The sequence below is a fragment of the Carlito syrichta genome, unplaced genomic scaffold (assembly GCF_000164805.1).
Source record: "Carlito syrichta isolate Samal-C Ts95f unplaced genomic scaffold, Tarsius_syrichta-2.0.1 Scaffold308839, whole genome shotgun sequence".
NCBI lineage: Eukaryota > Metazoa > Chordata > Mammalia > Primates > Tarsiidae > Carlito > Carlito syrichta.
Window position 1 is genome coordinate 783876 of NW_007252935.1, and position 22889 is coordinate 806764.

General features: G+C 38.5%; 1 protein-coding gene across 3 annotated transcripts in view; it reads left to right on the top strand.

Annotated features, from left to right (window-relative positions):
• Positions 1 to 22889, top strand: part of DOCK8 (dedicator of cytokinesis 8) — a 222952-nt gene that overhangs the window by 70660 nt on the left and 129403 nt on the right. For all 3 annotated transcript variants that reach the window (XM_008066066.1, XM_008066067.1, XM_008066068.1), the window contains 3 exons: positions 8741 to 8864; positions 13739 to 13951; positions 21961 to 22046. In XM_008066066.1, coding sequence (XP_008064257.1) covers positions 8741 to 8864; positions 13739 to 13951; positions 21961 to 22046 — 423 coding nt within the window. The remainder of the gene's footprint in view (positions 1 to 8740; positions 8865 to 13738; positions 13952 to 21960; positions 22047 to 22889) is intronic.

The following is a 22889-nucleotide window of genomic DNA, read 5'->3' on the forward strand; positions in this document are numbered from 1 at the left end:
TGTAGAGATGAGGTCTCGCCTGCCCAAGCGGGTCTCGAACCCACGGGCTCAGGCAATCCACTCACCTCAGCTTCCCAAAGGCATGAGATTACAGGCTGAGCCACCGAGCCCGGCTATTTTCTAGGAGTTTTAGATGAAAGCATCAATCCAAACCATTAGCCACTCGATCATTGTCTCTGTTCTCTTATGTTTCCATTTGTTTTTATCTTTTCTGTAGAGATAATGATTGTCCATATATTTATTCTATACAAATTTTTTTCATCTTTTTTCCCCATAAAACAAAGCAATATATGTTTTAACTTTGTGCTTGACAACATATCAGGGGTGGGGATTGCCATTGGCCTAGTTCTCCACACACTTATAGAATGGACCAGATCCCTTCCCAGAGGCCAACCAGTAGATCCCTTCCCAGAGGCCAACCAGTAGATCCCTTCCCAGAGGCCAACCAGTAGATAGGTAGAGTGTACAACTCCACAACTCCTCCGTTTCTGGCCAGCATTGGGTAGTTCTTATCAAGAGAGCATCTTCTCTTACCCTTCTGTCTGATTTTCTGGCAATCTGCCTCTGACACTCTGACCATGAAAACTATAATTCCAAGGATTGGCAGTAGTGGGAAACTGCCAGGGGAAGGCAGAGGCGGGAGTGGCAGTAATGGGAAACTGCCCCGGGGAGGGGGGCATACCTTATCAACAAGAGTGCCTGCATAATAAACATTTGTATGCCTAACCCTGAATTGTACCCCACATATTTAAAATAAAAAAAAATTTAAAGGAAAGAAAACTATAATTCCTAGCGCACTCTCCTCCCAGGGATCATTCTGTCTCTTTGTGTATAATAGCGTAACATTTTATGTGTGTAGAGATTCCAATACACTATTGCTAGGCACCCTTCATCCCCCAACCTTACATAGTACATGTTCAGCTCCATCATCTTCTTCTTTTTTTCCACCATCTTCTAGGAGTTATTTCTGTATGGTCTAGTAGGTTGTATCATGATAGTAGGAGGAGAAAGGCAAGGAAAGAAGAAGGTGGTAGTGTGTATGAGTGAAACCAGGTGGAATCTATGAGCTTCTGCATAGATACCCCACCACAATGAAGAAGGAGAATTCAAACTTCTGTGTAGACACTGACTGTTCAGGATCTGGTAGGTAGAAAGGTATGCAGGACTTTCCTATCTTTATTCAGTGGAGTTCCCCTTTGGGAAGACAAAGTAAGGAATATCCTTCTCTTGCCAGCCCCATCTGATCCATGGAGATTCTGTGCAGATTCAGGTATGATCTGTTAGTTTGGATGAGTTTCTTTTTTTTTTTCCTGTCTTCATAGGTGTTTTACTAGGAAGTTAGAGGAGGATGCAACAGGGGTTACTGGCCAGTTGTTAACTAGTGGCTGATTATTTAGCTCTCCTTTAATTTGTTATTTTATGTGCCAAATAATGGACGTGTCTTGTTGTTTAAAGAAATCAAGCAGTATGGAAATGCATTAAATAAAAAACAAGTCTCATACCTCCCTACTCGCCAGCTCCTGTCCCTTCCCTTCAACTCACTCTTTGCTGCGTAAAGCTCAGCTGTGTAGCTTCCAGGTCATTTCATGCCCTCAAAGATATATGCGGTTATTTATGTTATTAACATTTTGATATGTAAATACATATGTGGTTATATATTACAAATGTGTAATGTATATATTTTTTCAATAAGATCATTGACCTATTTCCATGTCAGAGCAGTGTCGCATTCATTTGAAATGCTGCCTAGTATTCCAAGAGTGAAGGAATGATATCATAAGTTGTTGAATCTTTTCTCTATTAGTTATCTTTACTTTTCACCATTACAAACACTAATGCCATAACAAACATCTATACACATTTGTTCCTACATATATTTGTGAATATTTCTAAGATAGAGATGGAACCAGTGCACATGGTACATTCTGAAAAGCACTGCCAATTTCTTCTTCAGAAAAGTTGTGCCAATTCACTCCAATACCAACTGGGTATGAAACTACACTTTCTTTCCATATTCTTGCCAGTGCTGAATATTATTGATTAAAATAAAATTTAAATTCTTCCAATCTTATTCTAGTTATCATTTTAATCTGGAAGCTATTAAAACTGCTTTCTAAATACAGTTTCCTTCACTGAGTTTCTTTTCCATCTGTATTCTAAAATCCCAGTTAAATATACACTTGACCTTACAACCTGAAGGTCCACTCTTAGGTACTTGCATGAGTGAAATGAAAGACAATATTCATATAAAAAATGTATGCAAATATTGATAGTAGTTTTATTTGTAATTGCCAAAAACTGGAAGTAATCCAAATTGTACTCATTTGGGTAATGGATAAACAAACTCCGGTGAATTCATACCATGGAATACTACTCTGAAATAAAATGTAACAAACCACTAAAATATGCAACAACATGAATGAATCTTTGATGCGTTATGCTAAGTGAAATAAGCCAGACAAAAAAGATAACTGTACGATTCCATTTACCTGACGTTCTGAAAAAGGCAAAGCTATAGGAATAGAAAACAGGTTAGTGGTTGTCAGGGGCTAGGAGTAGAGAAGAGAGCTGACTGCAAAATAACATGGGAGAATTTGGGGGGTGCTGGAACTATTCTATGTCTTGATTACTGTGCTGGTTATACATCTGTGCACATTTATCAAAACCCATAGAACTGTACTCTAAAAAGAATGAGTTATAATTGTATCTCAAAAGCAATGAGTAGAAATCTAAGATTAAGTAATTACTCATTAACTGTAAGGTCTATTGCTTTACTGCAATTTATGATACTATTTTATAGAATGGTGGTTTATCTGGAGCAGGAGTAAATAGATTCAAATACTGGTCTCACCACTTATTAGCTCTATGATCCAAGGCAAATTAATTTTTTTTTTGTGCCTAATTTTCTTATTAGGAAAATAGGAATCAGAAGAGTACCTACTTTGTAAGTTTTGTTGTATGCATTAAATAAAATAAAATATGCAAATTACTTAGAAGATGTATCGGCATATAGTAATAATTCAATACATGTTATTTATGATATTATTAAATAGTATTAAAGAATATGGTTCAATTCCCCCTGATCAATTGACAAATAATTTAAACCAGACCAATTAGTAAAATATTATATGCAAAGGAAAAAAACAAGGGGACAACTTAATGTTGCCAAAGATTTCTTTTAATTTAATAATCCAAGGCAGATTTACATCATGGTCACTAGAACGTATGTATTCATGGAATAAAGATAAGATTTGGAAAATCATAAGACATACTTTAGGGCTTATCTAGTTCCAATTCAGCCTATCCAAAATATTCCCTTCAAGTGATCTTATGAGGATCTTGTTGGCATATGGTAATAATTCAATATCTATTAACTATTATTTATGATATTTATTAAGTGTAAATATCAAAGGAAGCACTTACATTAGCATGTCAAGGGAATAAACAAAAACCTCTGTCCCATATATTTGAATGTACCATGGGTTGGGGACCTGCCTTCCTCTGGAGAACTAGACTTAATGAAGCCACGTTGCCTTCTGAAGACATGTCTTTGTCATCCAGAGCCATGCAGTCAGACATTGATTTAGTTAGCTCTTTTATTCCTCAATTATCTACTTGCTGATATTACATTTCTCTATAATATCTAGAAATAGGGTTTTATGTCCTTGCTATCAGTGATAATGGCTTTGAATCCCACTTAGGGGGCAGAGGAATAGAGTAATGGCCACTTGTATTCCCTCCCACTCTCATCATTCTATAGGGCATTTGCCACTCAAGTTCTATAATTGAGACATTTAAATCATACAAACAGTACTGGCAATGAAGAATAGAGGAAAATTTGAGATTTTATTTTTAACCTAATAGGGAAAGATTAAACTACACAAAAGTATAAAACACATGATCTCCTTTTGGGAGAAATATGTTTTCTTACTTGAAATGTTTGTGTTACTCAGACTGGAAGATTTCTTGAATGAATTCCATTCTGTTGTTCATGTCTACTAAGTTCGATGCCGTTGCTCTAAAATAATAGTACTTTTTTGTCCGTGACTTTTGAAAATGACCACTGGTTTCATGATTAGCATGGTGCTGCCATGTTTACTTGTTTATCCCATCTTGTTTTTATATATTTTGATAATTTTGTGTGGATTAATGTTTGATGACATCCTTTAGGTGATAGTAGTTTTTTAAAGCATGATTTCCTCTGTCATTTCCCCCTAAAAGAACCAAAGAGGGATTAACTTCAGAATGTGTTTGGTGTCTTAGTGGAGAGCTGAACTCTTAAGTAATTAAACTTGTTTACATATTATTTATTCTTGGTGTATTATCCGCAGTGACAGTGAAACATTTCATGAGTGTTATGGGTAGCATCATAAAAACCCTTAGACTTTGTCTTTCATCCAGGGTGATTAAGGTAATTCTGAAGGAAGGTCGTGCTCAAGGAGAGCTGGGATATCAAAGAATGGGGTATCATCTGTTTTATTACTCCATATTTTACTCCCAGTGAACTGGTAAACAATTAAAATTCAAACACATTAGTGCATATAATTCAGTTACTCCCAAAACACCATAAAAATGTCTCCCTGATCAATAATTGCTTATGATGACATGCATTTGTTGTGCTGGCTGCCAAGGTGCTTAGCTCTTTGCTTTCTAAAAGTATGAAAAGCAAGCCAGGCTCATCAGCCTGTGAGGTAACAAAGAGGAAACCCGTTGTAGATGTGAGCCACTCTTGACCTGCTATGCATAGACCTCTTCTCCACAAATCCAAACCCATTAAGGCTCTGCCCAGGCTCTGTGATCCCATGCCAGGCTGGCCCGGGCTTGGATGCCCTCCTCACACCATTTGGGTTCTGATCCTCCGTGCCTGGCAGAACTTAAATGGATGCTCTCCTCACCCTGTTTTGGGTTCAACTTCCCAAACAGACCTACTCAGCTACTCCCACCCTGAGGCATGGAGGGCTGCCTTGTTCAGAGGCACCTTATGATTTAAGCACCAAATTTTACAGAATGGAAGGGAAGGGATTTAGGAAGATGGGAAGAGGAAAAAAAGAGGAAGGGAACATATATTATCTTTTAATCTTCACAATAGGGCCTCAAAATGAACAACATTTTCCCCCATTTCATACTTGAGGAAACTTTGGCTCAGAGAGACTCAGTCACTTGCCCAAGGTCTCTCAGTACATAAGGAGTCAGCACCTGAACCCAGGTCCTGCTGACTCTAGAGCCTGGATTCTGTCTGCTCCACCACACTTCCCTTAAAGAGAATATCCTCAAAACACGTTTGGTCTTTGGATTGTCTTCAAATGTGTAAGAATTGTGTTTTAAGATAAGGAATGCAGTTCTCCTGAGAAGCAATAGGTTGTGTTTACTTCATAAGAATAGCGTTTCTAGCAGTTGGCCTACTTCCCCATCTTTCTCCTGTCTGCACATAGGCTCAACAGGAACTTGGCTTTATTTGACTCAGTTGTTAGGGTGGGGTAATGAGCCTGGAACTCTTATAGTTAGTGGCATTGAGCCAGCAATCTCACTACCTACCAGTATTGGTTCCCCCTGCAGCCGGCACTTCTGGAATGAGTCATCTCTACATGCTTGCCAATCCCTGTCCTCTCTTCCCCAGCCAGCTTTATTCCTGCTGCCATAAGGGAGCTTTGCGACTTTCTGGGATCTTAAAATGAGGAGGTAGATGCAAAATCTAGTATAAGGAAGGAGGGAAAAGTTTGCTCTGGTTGCAAACACACAGTCATAGAAGAGACAAGTCTTAATAATTTCCATAGCAAAATTTCTGAAGGCTGCCATATCTATCAGGTTAGAATGTATCTAGTGTGAAATGAACTTTTAACACTATCCTGTAACTAATTTTTTAATGGCCATTTGTCATTGGCTGTGGGGTCCATGTGAAGAACTCCAGCAAGCACTCTAACAAAACGGAAGATAAAAAAAAAAAAGCAAGCATCATTTGCATACAATAGCCAAAGAACAATAACCAAGTATATTTCATATCCACAATAGTTAAGCATCTTTTGAGAAGAAAATTTGATTTCAATTTTTTCTTCTACAGTGTATTTTTTTATCATAAAATCATGAAGCTATGGAAACTTATCTTAGAACTCACCTCATGTCCATGCCTTACCCGATAAAGAATCAGAGACACAAAGAAAAGTCACTTGAGGATGATGAAAGCAAGCACACATCTGTAATTGTGTGTGTGTATGGGGGGGGGGGTGTTTACTTGTAAGTAAACACTCTTGGAAATAGGTACGTTTATCATGAAACACAAAGCTAGAGGCAGTATAGTTCTAGTTGTTAAAGCTGCCATACAAAAGGTCTTTAGCTAAGCTGCTTTCTGATTTTTCTTTCTGTGGCCCCAAAAAGTGTCCTTCTAAACTTTCATGTCATGTGATATTGAATCTTTGACATCAGTATTCTTTGGAGACTACAGGTCTTTAAAAAAAAAAAAAGACACAGGGCAAATATGAAAGTGAGAAATTTTAACAGTAATTTACTGTTTGTTATGGTCTTAGAATGAATTAATGTTAGGTGATTTCTTTGGTAGTTTTTCCCCTTAAAAATTGGGTTTTCCAGAAAAATAATCACTCAAGTGTTGTCACTTGAGATAGTGTAATCTTAGGACACAATTTAATATTTACCTAAATTTGCCACTACTTTGGATTGGTTTTTGTTTTTCCCCCAGCCTTAGGAAGAGTCCAAAACAGTCATTTTATGCACTAGGAGTGCCTACCTACCGAGCACATACATACACTTTGCTGCCTGAATTTATATTGATAAGAATATACATATAAATTTTTAAATTTATATTTGATGAAAATATAAATATTCAAAAGTATAGAATAACTTTTAAGAAGCTAATAGGTTTACAAAATCTCACATTAGGCTCGCTGAACAAGAACTCTGTATAAAATAAATTTTATAAAATAACCTTTGCTCATGTGTACATCTACACTTTTTTTTTTGAGTTGGAGTCTCACTCTGTCACTCAGACTGGAGTACTGTGGCCGCTCCTAGCCGCTGCAGCCTTGACCTGCTGGGCTCTGGCGATCCTTCCGCCTCAGCCTTTCAAGTAGCTGGAACTACAGGCATGCGCTACCATACCTGGCTAATTTTTGATTTATTGTAGAGATGAGGTCTCAAGTTGCCCAGGCAGGTCTCAAACCCGTGGGCTCAGGCAATCCACTCACCTCAGCTTCCCAAAGCGCTGGGATTACAGGCTGAGCCACCGAGCCCAGCCCACTTTTTTATCACTACTGTGCACACTTAGAGCAACTGAAACCAAAATAATCTTTGTAAAAATTTTAAATAATTATTACTTCTGGGGAATTTGAAAGGGCCTCCAAAATACTTTTTATTCATTGGGGCTTATGAAAAATATGATTTATATTTTAATTTTTGTTTGTTTTAATGGTGTTTAAAAATCCAAGACCAGAAATTATTCTGGATATTTTTCTCAAAATCCTTTCTAAATGTTGTCTTATTTCCATATAAAGCATATACCTTATTCGTTTACTTACTGTTTTCATTTTCCCAGTCTGGCCTGATTTTCAGTCAGTCCTATCAATTCAGGTTTGGACCAGGACAATTCAAGTGGTCAGAGGACCTTGAAGATGGCCAATGACAGTACATCAAGCTGATCTTGTCCCTTTTCTAGGCTATTTCTTGTCTTCTTTGGCTCAAAACAAATTTGTCTTCAGAGCACCATAAGTTCCAGGGAGAGAGTCCTGTTCTCCCTATAGATGACTCTGGGACAGCTTATTCTTGCTTTAATTAATTTAATGAACTAAAATTGACCAAATACCTGTTCTGTGGGTGCCACTCCCTCCCCCCCTAAGAGTTATAAGCTCTGTATTTGAATCATTGCTAGCAGCTCTTCTACATTTTCTGCTTTGTCTTTCTGGTATTTGATCTGCCTAATACATCCTAACCTGACTGCATGTCCCTTTACCAGTTTTCTCGGTGGTTTTTCTAATAGCATGGAAAGCCAAGTAAAATGGATGTGTGTGTGTGCACTTACTTTACTTTGCAGCATGTTTTCCATTTTTAATAAAAATGGGGAATCTGCACATTGGTTTCTATAGCCATCACTTGACAACTTATATCTGTTGCTTTTCTCATGATGGTCTCATTTCTCCAGTGACATGCTAGACATTCTATTTTTAAACCCTTTCCATAGCTGCACATTTTTACACACAAATTTAACGAAATTCACAGAGTAGCAATTGAGAATGTTAGCAAAGATGAAATGTTAGGAAATAAATCATTTATTTCTATTTTTTCTTGACCATGTCCTGCCTTTTAAAATTTATTATTAAGAACATTGATGCGAAGATTAAATGGTTTTTCTCTATTTTTATCTTCAAACGATCTCTATTTGCTGCTTCTGCACATTGCTAGATTTATTCTCATCTCTTACACTAGGGTCATAGTTTAGCTTCAGCTTGGAGCCAAATGCCCCACAGCTGAAATGACCACACCTCTGAAGTGGCATTTTCCCAGGCCATTTTTGCCTTTAATAATGAGCCAGCCAGGAGGCAAGTTTGTATCTCATTACAACAGAGCCTTGTATTAGGCCTGGTGCATAATTAGATGTGAGGAATTACAATTGGTCCTCTCTTTGAAAGCTTTCTCAGTACCATGTAGTGCACTTAAGCTACTACTTTCATTTTTAATCTAATGGTTTGCCTCTCTCTGCCTCTCTCTACAAATGAAATAACATCAACAATAAAAGAAACCAAGGAATTTCGGAGATTTGCGGCTTTAAAAAGACTGGATCTCGGAAAGATTTTCATAAGACGCTTCAGAAACAGACGTTTGAGTCAGAAACCTTGGAGGGCAATGAACCTACTTCTCAGGTATTTCCTATCAACAAACATGGTTCCTGGGTTACTGGGCTATTCTGCCCAGGGCATGCTGTCAATTCTTTAAACTAGAATAAAGGTTAGAGTCACAGACTGAGTAGGAGGAACTCTTTCTTCTGAGTCAGTGATATTTTTTTTCAAATTTGTTTGTTGCTACAAAAATTGGTATTCAAATGAAAATCCAGAAGCTCAATGATGAAAATAGATAAAAATGGAAAGGCTCTAATTGGGGAAAGGGGACACCCTGGGCTCAACCCTAGAACAATTCCTGCAGATACTCAGTTGTACCTGTAAGACAGGCTACCGAGGGATTAACAGCTCACACTGAGGCCAGACTGCCTGTGTTCTCCTAGAGATTCTACCACATGCTGACTCTGTAACTTCAGTTAGGATCACTAAACTTTCTGGACTTCAGTTTCCTCCCCTGGAAAACAAGGATGATTATACTGACTAACTAGTATTAAATGAGTTAATATATGTAAAGACTTAGAACAAGTCCAATTGCACCTAGAGCCAGTAAATGCTGGATGTTGTTGTTGTTGTCATTATTATTATTATGCGATTACAGTTTAAAAGTCAGGTTAGAATGTACATATTGTGAAATGAACTTTCAACAATGTCATGTAATTAATTTTTAAATGCCCATTTGTCAATGGCTTTGTGTCCATGCTTAGAACTCTAACAAATACGATAACAAAATGGAAGACAGAAAAAAACAAACATGCATCTATTTGCATAAAATGGCCAAATAAATTTCCTGTCCCCTAAAGTTAAGTTCTACACATCCATGTTCACAGTAGCCAAAATGTGGAAGTAACCCAAGTGTCCATCCATGGATAAACAGAAAAATGAAATGTGGCTACCAGTTACTGAGGGAGGGAGGAGTGGGGAGGTTTTGTTCATGGGTACAGAGTTATGGAGATGGATGGTTATGAAGATGGTTGCACTATAATGCAAATGTACTTGACACTACTGAACAGTCTAACCTGCCCATTTTATAGATGAGAAAAATAAAACTGAGAAAAAAATGTGTTCAAGCTTGCACAGAACTTCTTCTAACCTAATATAATTTTCATGTGTCCTCATGACATAAGCATCTCACCATGCTGGATATGATTAGAGGTTATAAAAAAATACCTAATTTTTTAGACAATGTGGTCCCTAAAGCCAAGCCAACTAATTAATATGAGCTCCACAAAAGAACCAGCCATCAATTCCAGTGCTGAATATGAGAGGCTTACTGAGGGATGGAATACCTGTATGTTTTACTCTACAGGAGACTTAAGGGATTTTTCATTGGTAATTTTGACTAAATTCAGTTTAATGACCGACTACATTACTCCTTGCATTACTCAGATAGAAGCCACAGTACGTATCTCAACAGAAGAAATTTAACACAGGGAATTGATTAAACAGGCTTTGGAGAACTGAGAGGACCAAAAGAGAAAATTGAGGTCAAACTAAAATCATAACTGCAGGAAACAGTATGTCATCATGGGGCTGGGGTCTAGGGCAGTGGTTCTCAAACTTTAGCTTTGTCAGAATCCCCTGGAGGGTTTGTCAGATACAGATTGCTAGGCCCTACCTGCCAGAATTTCTGGTTCAGTAGGTGTGGAGTGGGACCTGATAATTTCCGATTAACATTTCCCAACCATTGCTGATGGTTTTGGACCCAGGACCACAACCATTGCTGATGGTTTTGGACCCAGGTCTAGGGGAAGAACTTGGAGTTATCAGAACCTAAGAGCTCAGAAGAAAGGTCTCACAGCAAGGACTCAAGTTTCTGAGAAGGGAGCATTGCCCAGCTGGTGATGTTATCTCTGGTTCTAAGAGGAAAAACCTTATGGAGTCTAGACTCAGACCTTCTAGGAAGAAGAATTGCCCAGCTGGTGCTGGTACCTTAAGGAGGTAAGATAAGAATGGTCCTGGAAGTGCCAAAAGAAGGTAAATGCTAGAATCAACTGTCTCTACCAGGGCGAGAGGAGCTACAAAAGGAGCTAGCCCCTTCTCCCTTTTCCCACCATCCAGTATCCTGGTAACACCCTCTATTGATAGATCCTAAAGGGAGCGGCAAGCAAGGCAGAAATATGATTTGCCAAATCTCAGACCTAGCATCACAGAGTAGAGTATAAAGAGATGAATCTGGAGCTGAGAGACAATAGGTAAAGACCAGCACACACAAAGCACGCTCTTACCTACCACATACTAACAGAGCGCTTAATTCAGCCAACTGACTGTGCTTAAGAATCAAGGTGACCATATGATCCAGCAATCCCCCCAAAAAGGAAATCAATCCGTTAAAGAGATATCTATACCCCAAATGCACTATTCATACTTGCAATGATAAGGAATCAAATTATGTGTCCACCAGAGGATAAATGTCATATGCATACACAATGGAATAATATTAAGCCATGCAAAATCATGAAATCATGTCATTTGCAGCAGCATGGATGAGCCTGCAGGACCATGAAGTTTCTGGGATGTCAGTGAAATAAGTCAAGCACAGGAAGACAAATATTATATAATCTCACTTATAGAGGGAGCCAAATAAGTTGATCTCATAAAAGTAGAAGGTAGAATAGTGGTAACTAGAGCCTGGAAAGGATAGAGGGAAGGAGGGATAGGAAGAGATTGGATGAATACAAAAGTACAGCTAGATAGGAGGAATAAGTTCTAGTGTTCTATAGCACTGTAGGGTGACTGTAGTTAACAATAATTTATTCTATATTTTCAAATAGTAGAAGAAAGGATTTTTGAGTGTTTGGAACACAAAGAAATGGTAATTGTTTGAGGTGATGGATATGCCAGTTACCCTGACTTAATCATTACATATTATACACAGGTATTAAATATTACACTGTACCCCATAAATATGTACAATTATTATTTGTCAATTAAAATTTGTAAAGTGCCACGTTGTACAAAAGGCATGTGTTTTGAGGTATTAGAATAATTCGTCATAGAGCATGGCTCCAACTATGAGATGATTAGGAACATTTTTTATTCCACTCTCCTGCTTGTGCACCTTCTTATTGAGTAGTGTGGTAAGGCCAAATGCCTGGATTTAAGTAAGTTAAATACGTATATGATATGACTTAACAATATACAGATATTTCATAAAAATTAGGTCCTACTGCTGCCCAATTACTATATATATAATAGTGCATAATTTCTCTTTTTATATTAACAATATACTGTGATGATCTTTGTCTTCCAATGAATTTACTTTTTTTTTTTTTGGAGTCAGGTTCTCACTCTGTTGTCCAGGCTGGAGAGCAGTGGCACCAAAGCCTCAACCTTCTGGGCTCAGGCGATCCTTCCACCACAGCCTCCTGAGTAGGTGGGACTACAGATGCACACCACTATACATGGCCAATTTTTTTATATTTTGTAGAGCTTAGGTCTCACTATGTTGCCTAGACTGGTCTCTAACTCCTGGACTCAAGTGATTCTCCTGCCTTGGCCTCCCAAAGTGCTGGGATTACAGACGTGAGCCACCATGCCTGGCCTCATGTTCTTTTTTAAATGGCATTCCATTGTATGAAAGTTCCAAAATCTCTTAATGTGCCCTCTTTTGGAGCGTTTGACCTATTTATGTTATTTTTATATTGCAAACAGTGTTTTAGAGATGCTCTTGTCCTCACATCCTAGTATTCTTATCTAGTTATATCCTTAGGATAAATTCTTAGACGTGAAATTTCTGGAATAAAGAATATAAGTATTTTTAAGATTTTGACATACATACATATCTATATATACAATAGATATAAATATAGATATATAGCTTGACATCCTTTTAAATAAAGTTGGGAGATTAAATTCATTTCTCCCAAACTCTTATAAATTCCAAGACAAACAACAGTATTAATAATTAAAGTGTTAATATTTATTATTGCCAGCACATTCTGTTAGGGGGAATGTATGACCTAGTAGAGTAGTGCTTTCATGAGCTATATAGATGTCACAAAAAATGTGTATAGAGAGAAATTATACAGTAGCATGTTCACTTAGTAAAACTTTGAGAATAATATCTTACCATAAATTTTATAGATAAATTGCCATTGATCCATTTGTAGTTCTACAACATGATGTTGATTACAACTATATATTCTTTGCTGAGTTTTTGGTTCAATGCATATAGTTCCCAATTACCAAGACATTTCTAATGGAATAAAGCATCCACTTTGTGACTGATTTAAGACTTTTTTTTTAGCACACTGCAACTAAAAGTGGACACTGCTTGAATAGCAATTTTTTCCCTTTTTTTGACACTTATTTCTATAACTGTAAAGAAAGCCCTGTAGGAGCTTATTACCCACTCCCACATCTCTGTCTTTGGAAATATAGCATTCAGTTTTGGAGTTTATATAAAGTTTAATTTGGAAGGCTCTTCATGAATTATTTTTATTTTTCAGTTTCAAAAGCTTAGTTCTGAGTAGAGATTAGGACAAGCTCTCTTTATTTCCCAGTTCAGTCTCCTTTTTGTTATACCTTATTCCAGCTCTGTTTTGCTTAAGCGTGAGACATGCACGTGGTTCATTAGAGACTTGGCTGCCAACTCCAGGAAAGAACAAGCCAACAACTAATAGGAACACAGTGCTGTTTTCAAACCTTTCCTCAGGACTGGTTTATCTGTAATCGATGAGTAACTACTTGCTTGCAGGTAGGAAGCAGACATCTAATTTTAGACTAGTACGCCATGACACTTAGACATTATTCTTGTCAAATCCCCGGTTTCTTCAAAAAATTTGAAGGCTGAGATTCTATGGTCCCAAACTGGAGCAGTCTTGAGACATCCCAGATTCTTTAGTTCTCATTTTAGACCCACTGTCTCTCTCACAAAGACCCACTGTTTTCTCTCACAGACAGGCCCCCGCCACTTAAACGTGCTGTGTGATGTGTCTGGGAAAGGCCTCCTCACTGCCTGTGACTTTGACCTCCGCAGCCTTCAGCCTGACCAGCGGCTAGAAAACCTTCTGCAACACGTGAATGCTGAGGACTTTGAGAAGCAGAACGAGGAGGCCCGGAGGACCAATCGGCAGGCTGAGCTCTTTGCCCTTTACCCATCAGTGGACGAGGTAGGTGCCACTGTCTCCATATGGGAGAATTTCAGTAAAGACACAGAGAGGGCCACAAGGGAGATTTTACTGTTCATTATGACTGACAGCAGTCCATGATATCCGGATGCCTAACTGTATGATTTCTGGGGCTGTGTTTTCCACTGAAGCAAGCCTGTGTCACAGCAAGCTAATTATTGATTATCAAACAGATGAGATTCTGATAATAATAACTAGGACCTTTATCACATTTTATAAAACATGTTCATTGATACTATCTCATTTAATCCTCAAAACGTTTCAAGGGTCCACATGCAGTAATCTCATTCAGCAGGTCAAGCCCATTCAGTTATTTGGGGTATGTTTTGCAATGAATCTATCAAAACATATGTTGCTTAAACTGTGATGTTATTTAGTACTTTGTTAAGATTTTCTTTTTAAAATTTATTTTAGAATTGTGGAGTACAGATGAGGGTTTGCTGCATAAATAGGCTGCATGCAGGTGAAGTTTGGGTTTCTAGCTGGTCCTCCCTCCCCTGGTAGTGGATCAGATATCCATTGTGCTGCCATATGCTCCCCTCCCTCCTCATTCTCTCCCTCCCCTGGCAGGGTCCTGTGACTGCCGATCCCACCTTTGTGCTAATGTGACTAGTGTTCAGGGCCCGCTTATGAGTGAGAACATGCAGTATTCAGTTCTTTGTTTTTGTGATCACTTAGTATGATGGTCTCCAGTTCCATCCAATTTGCTGTGAAGGCCATGATTTTGGTTTTCTTTGTGGCTACATGATATTCCATCATGTATATGTACCAAATTTTCTTTATCCAGTCCACCTTTGAGGGGCATCTGGGTTGGTTCCATGTTTTGGCTATTGTGAATAGTGTTAACCAATGTAGAAGAGAATTTTTTTTTAATGGTCTCTATGAGCAACCAGAGAGACCTGCTTTGAAATATTCCGGTACATGATGATCACAGTTACATCACTGTCGTCATCTTTATGTATTGAAGCTGACCCAGAACAATTGGATAAGACTTTTTCCTGTGGTCACTGGCTGGGACACTTTGGATGGAATGAGGGAATGCCCACTATTCAAAGTCTTGCATCTGTTTAGGCTCTTAGACTTTATAGGAGGCTCTCATTTTTTCCTCCTGTATGTTGGGTTATCTCCGTTTCTGAGTCTTGCCAGAACAGATTGCTGTGATATTTCTACTGTCTAAATTTTATTAAAAGTCCAATTGCAAGAAACAAGATTTGGGGAAACTTTACCTAAAAGATATGCCATCCATCTATGCTTCTAAATATTTGAAATGTGATCCTCAGACGAAGCAAGACCATCAAAGAGCCTAATGCCCTTCCACTGTGAATTGTGTTTGCTGACCTGTCCTTCCAGGAGCTTATGACTAATCAGCAAAGAAGACAATAAAGAAAACAGCATCTTGACATATTATGTCACGTCCACATAAAAATATTGTGGTGGACAATTGACTGCTCATCGTCTAGCACCCCCCTCAATGAGAGTCTAGAGAGAAATTAGCTGGGCACAGTGGTTCATGCCTGTAATCCCAGCATTTTGGGAGGCAGAGGCAAAAGGATTGCCTGAGCTGGGGAGTTTAAGACCAGCCTGGGCAACATGGCGAGACCTCGTCTTTACAATAAATCAAAAAAAGTAGCTGGATGTGGTGGTGTGCACCTGTAGTCCCAGCTACTCGGGAAGTTGAGGCAGAAGGATCACCTGAGACCATCAGGTCAAGGCTGTGATAGTTGTGAGTGTGCCACTGCACTCCAGCCTGGGTGACACAGTGAGACTCCGGCTTAATAATAATAATGATAATAACAATAACAATAAATAAATAAATAAATAAAACGAAATTATTCCTCAAATCTTCAGACAAAGAAGTACTGTGCTTCCACTGAAGTAACATGCATACTTACAGATTTTGCTCATCTCATAACCAACTCTCTCACATTCTTTACTTAGAGTAAATATCTGCTCGCCTCTACCAAATGTGGCAGCTTACTGATTAGTGTCCTGCATTTACTCCAATTTCCTTTTCTTGTTTTAATCCTTATTTTCTAACCATCATTGTTTTCTTATCTATTTGTTTTATTTGCAGTGTCAGCAGCCTCAAATCCTCTTCTGAATGAGGCAGATTAAAAATAAATTATCTCACTTATATGTGGAGTCTTTATAAATGGGTCTCTTAGAAACAGAGGGCCGGGCTCGGTGGCTTAGTCTGTAATCCCAGCACTTTCTTTGGGAGGCCGAGGTGGGTGGATTGCCTGAGCCCATGGGTTCGAGAACTGCCCGGGCAACTTGGCGAGACCTCATCTCTACAATAAATCAAAAATTAGCTGAGTGTGGTAGCGCGCATCTGTAGTTTCCACTGCTTGAAAGGCTGAGGCAGAAGGATCACCAGAGCCCAGCGGGTTGAGGCAGCAGTGGTCGGAAACATGCCACTGCCCTCCAGTCTGGGTGATGGAGTGGGACTCCGACTCAAAAAAAATGAAAAAGAGAATAGAAAGGTACTTACCTGAGGCCATGAGGAGTGGGAGCAGATGTTGATCAAAGGGTATAAAATTTCAGACTGAAGGAATAAGTGTTAGTATCTATGGCACTGTATGATGACCACAGTTAATAATATGTATTGTATATTTCAAAATTGCTTTAAAAATTTCAAAAATTTTAGTGTTCTCACCACACACACAAAAAATAAGCTAATGTGATAAATACATTAATTAACTTGATTTAATCTTTATGCCATGTATCAAAACATCACACTGTGCTCCATAAATAAATGCAATTATTATTCATCAATTTTAAAAAGTAAAATTTTAACAATAAAAATTTTAAACAATAAATAAAGTATCAATAATATGGGCAATGTTATCATCACTGTTCCTCAGATTAGAAAGCAAGAATCACCCATTAAATTACCAACATCATTCTTCTCAGACCTGGAAATGCCAATACAGAAATTCATATGGAAACATAAATGACCACAAATAGCCAAAACAATCTTTAGTAAAAGAAACAAGTCAGGAGGTATCACACTTCCAGACTTCAAACTTTACTATAAAGCTACAATAATCAAAACAGCCTGTTATTGGTACAAGAACAGGCATATAGACCAATGGAACAGGATAGATATTCCGGAAGCAAAACCTCAGTTTCTCAACCAACTCATTTTGACAAAGCCTCCAACAACAACCACTGGGGAGAGGAGAACCTATTCAGTAAGTGGTGCTGGAAAAACTGAATGATCACATGCAGAAGATTGAAACAGGACCCCAACCTACCACCATACGCAAAAATTAACTCTAAATGGATCAAAGACCTAAACATAAAACCTCAAACTATAAGAATCTTAGAAAATACAGGAGACGCCCTTATGGAAATTGGAATCGAACCAATTCCTGATCAAAGCCCTAAGTGCCCATACATAAGAAATAAGATAGACAAGCGGGACCTCATCAAACTGATGAGCTTCTGCAAAGCAAAAGAAACCATCAAGAGAGCAGGGAGACAACCCACAGAATGGGAAAAAATATTTGCCAACTGTATATCTAACAAAGGCCTAACAGCTAGGATCTACAAGGAACACAAGCGTGCTGAAAGGAAAAAACAAACAGCCCCATTAAAAAGTGGGCAAAAGACATGAATAGACACTTCCCAAAAGAAGATATATGGGCAGTCAACAGACACATGAAAACGTGCTCAGCCTCACTGATCATCAGAGAAATGCAAATCAAAACCACATTGAGATACCACCCATAAGAATGGCCATCATTCATAAAACAAACAACAGATGCTGGCAAGGATGCAAAGAAAAAGGAATGCTTCTACACTGCTGGTAGCAATGCAAACTAGTGCAACCTCTTTGGAAGACAGTGTGGCAATTTCTGAAAGAACTAGAAATTGACCTTCCATATGATCCAGCAATCCCCCTATTGGGAATATACCCAGAGGAACTGAAATCATTCTACAAAAAAGATACCTGCACATGCATGTTCATTGCAGCTCTACTCACAATAGCAAAAACATGGAACCAATCATGCTGCCCATCAAAGCTGGAGTGGATTTTTTTAAATGTGGTATATATACACAATGGAATATTATGCAACCATAAAGAAGGACAAACATATAGACTTCGCAGCAACTTGGATGGATTTACAGTCGATCATACTCAGTGATCTATCACAGAAACAAACAAGAGAGTACCATATGTTCTCACTCATAAGTGGACCTTGAGCAATTATCATAACACTATAAGAAAGGAATTGGTGCCGGGCTCGGTGGCTCAACCTATAATCTCACGCCTTTGGGAGGCTGAGGTGAGTGGATTGCCTGAGCCCGCGGGTTCGAGACCCGCCTGGGCAACTTGGTGAGACCTCATCTCTACGATAAATCAAAAAAAATTAGCTGGGCATTGTAGCACGCACCTGTAGTTCCAGCTACTTGGAATTCTGAGGCGGAAGGATCGCCAGAGCCCAGCAGGTCGAGGCTGTGGTGGCTGGGAGCAGCCACTGCACTCCAGTCTGGGTGACGGAGTGAGACTCCAACTCAAAAAAAAAAAAAAAAAAAGAGAATGTAAAAAAAAATAAAAAAAAGAAAGAAAGGAATTGGTAGTAGTAGGAAACTGCCAGGGGAGGGGGGTGGAATTGGCAGTTGAGGGAAACTACCAGGGGAGGGAGAGACACACCACATCAACAAAGGTACCTGTGTAATGAACATTTGTATACCTAACCCTAAATTGTACCCACATCTTAAAATAAAATAAAATAAATAATAAAATTTTAAAAAGGTAAGAATCAGAGAGATTAAACAGCTTTTTAAAGACTCAACAGAAAAATTAAATCATAAAATGGGGACCCTAACCCATTAACTCCAAATTTCATGTTTGCTCGTTTATATATCTATGTAGGCTACATATAACTGAAATCCAAAGATAAGCTGTTTTTTTTTTTTTTTTTTGCTGGACACAGTGGTTCAAGATCTGTCTGGGCAACAAAGTGAGACCCTGTCCCTACAAAAAATACAAAAATTAGCTGGGCATGGGTGGTGCATGCCTGTAGTCCCAGCTACTTGGGAGGCTGAGGCAGAAGGATTGCTTTAGCCCAGGATGTCAAGGCTATAATGAGTTGTAATTGTGATTGTGCTGCAGCACGCCAGCCTGGGTGACAGAGTAAAACCCTGTCTCATAACATTATCCATAACATTACAACTTTTTACCAGACTTTTCAAAAAATATTAAATCTGACTGATTTCACCTTTACTTGCCTTCCTCTTCCTCCCACTTCTGTATTGTTGATGCTGACATGTACCAAAGGAACCCAAAGTGGACATGAGGAGAGAGAGAGCAATTAACTGGGGGATGGAGAAAATCTCTGATGAGGCATTAACTTGTCAAAGTCTCCCTGGTGTTATTAGATGGGAGGATGTCCCATCTGAATTGATTAAAAGAATGAACACAGACTGTTTTTGAAGCAGCTTTGTTTCATGGTCTTTGAAACGGTGCAAACACTCAGTTGGGACTGAAAGTTATAATCTAGAGGTGGTCCTATTGGGATCTTTTATAGAGTAGAGAGGAGAGCTTTGTAATTAGTGTACCAGTTATTCATACTTTGGTGTGTCTAAAATGCTTGAGGGCCTCTATTCCAGCCCTTTAATATCTTAAATCTGTTCTCACAGAAATTGCACTTGTAAACTGTACTTTCTCTAAAGAAAGTTCTATGGAAGAAAGGAAAATTTCTGTCTACTCTGAAATGATTGCAAATGCTGATTTTTTTGATGACACATTAATCAGATTTTTTAATATTATCATTAATTTATTTCCCAGTAAGGAAAGTTGGAAGAGAAGTAAATTATTATTTTGACTGAGCCTACAGGAAAGGTAAAAGTGGAACTCAACCACCAGGCTTCTACAAGGCCAGTTCTAGCCCTGATTCGCTCTGATGCTAGAAAAGTAGCTTATGTGCTGATCCCTAAGTAGGATACCACTGTACTCCATATTCCAAAAGAGTTTGCTGAGAGCTCCTGGTTACAAGTGGCAGAACCCAACTGAGAGCCTATTAAGAAAAAAAGAAAGGGGGGGGGAGAGGGGAGTACTTCTTGGCTCATATAATGCAGTCACACATAGGCAAATGTGGAGTCAACCTCAAGAACCATTGGGTCAGTATATAGAAGAACATCTCTCTCATGCCTTCTCTTTCTCTCTCATTATCTCTTTATTCCCTTAATTTATGTATATCTCTCTGGATGATGAAAACAGCAGGTATCCACGAATGCATCATATTTTCTCTTGCTGCTTCTTTGGAAGTTAGTTCCTATTTTGGATAGTTGTAAAGGCTCAAGAAATTCGTATAGATTAGAAGAGACTGAGAAAATACATCATCCAAAGGTCAGATGTGGGCCTTGTTTAGATCCTGATTAACAAACTAACTATAAAAAAAAAATTGTGCCAGCTAGGAAATTTGAAACTGACAAAATTATTCAGTGGCAATAGAAATGATTGTTAATTTTTAGGAGTAATAATGGCATTATGTGTTTTTAAAGTTCTTATCTTTTAGAGATACGTTCTGAAATACTTTCAGATAAGTTTATATGATTCTGGGAACTTGCCTCTAAATAATCCAATATTGAGTGGGGTAGGATAGTAAGGGGGAAAAAAGATGAAACCATGCTGCCCATGAGTGGGAATTGTTGAAGCTGGGTGATGAATAAATGGTGGTTCGTTGTATGGTTCTCCCTACTTTTATATAAGTTTAAAATGTTCCAAATGAAAAGCTTTTTGAAAAAGGATTCCAAAGATTAAAATCCAGACCAAAGGTAATCTTAGAAATCCTTGGATATCTTCACTTTGAGGTTGTTTTCTAATTAGAGGGGAATCTTCCCTTCAGATGTATCTGCTCTGATCATCCTAAAAGTTCCAGCTGCTCTGAGGGAGACCAACTCAGTGTAGTGTCAGTACAGTGTCTCCTCTGAAACAAACTCAGCATTTCCACCCAGGAAGATGGCCAACTATAACCACAAGGAATAGTGCTGAAGGGAGTCTGAAATCAGTGTAGTGGTGAGTTTACCACTTTCATCACTTTACCCAACTGAAGAGATATTCACCAGGAAAGTGACATTATTGCTATTCGTAAAAATGTTATAGTTGCCCTGGGATATTTGGTAGCAAGCTTCCAGCATTTATTGCCCAGGAATAGACAGACATGACCCCGTTCTTTGGGCCCTTGTGATCAGCAGACCACTTACCAGTACTTGGATAGCCTACTGCAAGACTGGGAAGTAACATTTTCAAGGATTTGCACTGTTTATTTTTGCATATTTGAATATAATTAAGATATAGTGTTAGTTCAGATTTAAATGTTAAAATTAAAATAGGGACTTTATATTTCTCTGTAAGTATTTAGTTCTCTGTGGTAAAATAGACAGTCATTGCTCTTAATTTGCCATTACGCAACTGTCCTATACCTAGAACTTTATCAAGTTCTAGCTGCATATGTCTGTACAGAACCTGTCGATTCAACCTCGGATCTCTATAATCTACTTAAGAAAGCAATGAACTAAGAAAGAGACTCTATATGATGGTTTACAGCCTTAACCACACCATTGTGACGCAGATCTCAAGTCTGAAACTCATGTATTTAAAAGCCCTTGAGCAGAAGAAATATTCTGAATGTGTATTTAAAGGCGGGGTGGGCAACAATAGGCATAAGATTTTGCAATGCCATCTGGTGGATGTTACTAAGCCACGTACATGTTCACATTTCCTTCCTTCCTCCTTCAGTCTCTTTGTCTTAACTGCTTGGGTTTATGAAAGAGAAAATGTCTGCTGCAAATGCTAACTTTGAAGGTTGGGGGTTGGATGACAAACTCTTATAAAAGGTCGGCTGTTATTCTGCCATTAAACAAAGCAAATGGAAGCTGGCTTTAGCTGTGGAGGGCAGCCTTCCCATCCCAGGTTAACTCTAATTGGACCTCCCCATGAAATTCACTAATGATTTTCTTTATAATATGATTAATAATAGGAGGATGCTGTGGAAATACGTCCAGTACCAGAATGTCCTAAGGAACATCTGGGGAACAGAATATTGGTCAAGTTGTTGACCCTGAAGTAAGTATCAACAAACATACTACTACTACTACTACTACTACTACTACTACTACTACTACTCCAGCTTTGAGATTTATCTTGCCTTTTAGCTATTAACTGTGTCTTTATCATCAGATTGAATCAGGGAGGTGGCCCCATGTAGAATAGTGGAAAGAGTAGAGTTTGAAGTCTATGCCTGGATTCTGTTCCTACCAAGCCTTTGACATTCATTCTTCTACAGTAGGGAAGGCAACACAAGTATCTATTAACATTAGGCATGGAAGGTAATCGAATGAAATGGCCTACGTTTTTTAAAGTAACAGTAAAGTCACTGGTGTGTTGGAGCCAACTCGTACAAACTAATTCACGAGAGTTGATAGTGCACGTCTTTTTCCATTTCTGTGTTCAGTGAAGTCACATCGGTAACTCTAAATTGGCCATGACGAAGTATTTACAACATACAAAGCAGCAAATGCCACAAATTAGCACCTTTTCCCCCAGAGAATGCTTGTTAAACATTTACTAGCACACCACTGTTGAAACACAATGGTAAATGGAACTGAAGCCTAGTCTGGTGTCAGGACAATAGGGAGAGGTGGGGACTGTAGCAAACTATGTTAAGGTGGCACTCACTACTAGTTACAGACAACTCTTGCCATCCAAATAAACTGGAACATTTTCGCCTATTGTCTTATTTCTTTTTTCTCAAAAGAAGTTGAAAACCCAGATTTTTCTGCATAATTTCCTGACTCCTTAAATATTTTCTCTTTTTATTTTTTAAGCACCACACGATTCAAACAAAACTTGTTTGCAGTCCACAAGTTTCACCTTGTGGGCTAATTGTTACATCTACTTTAAAGCAGT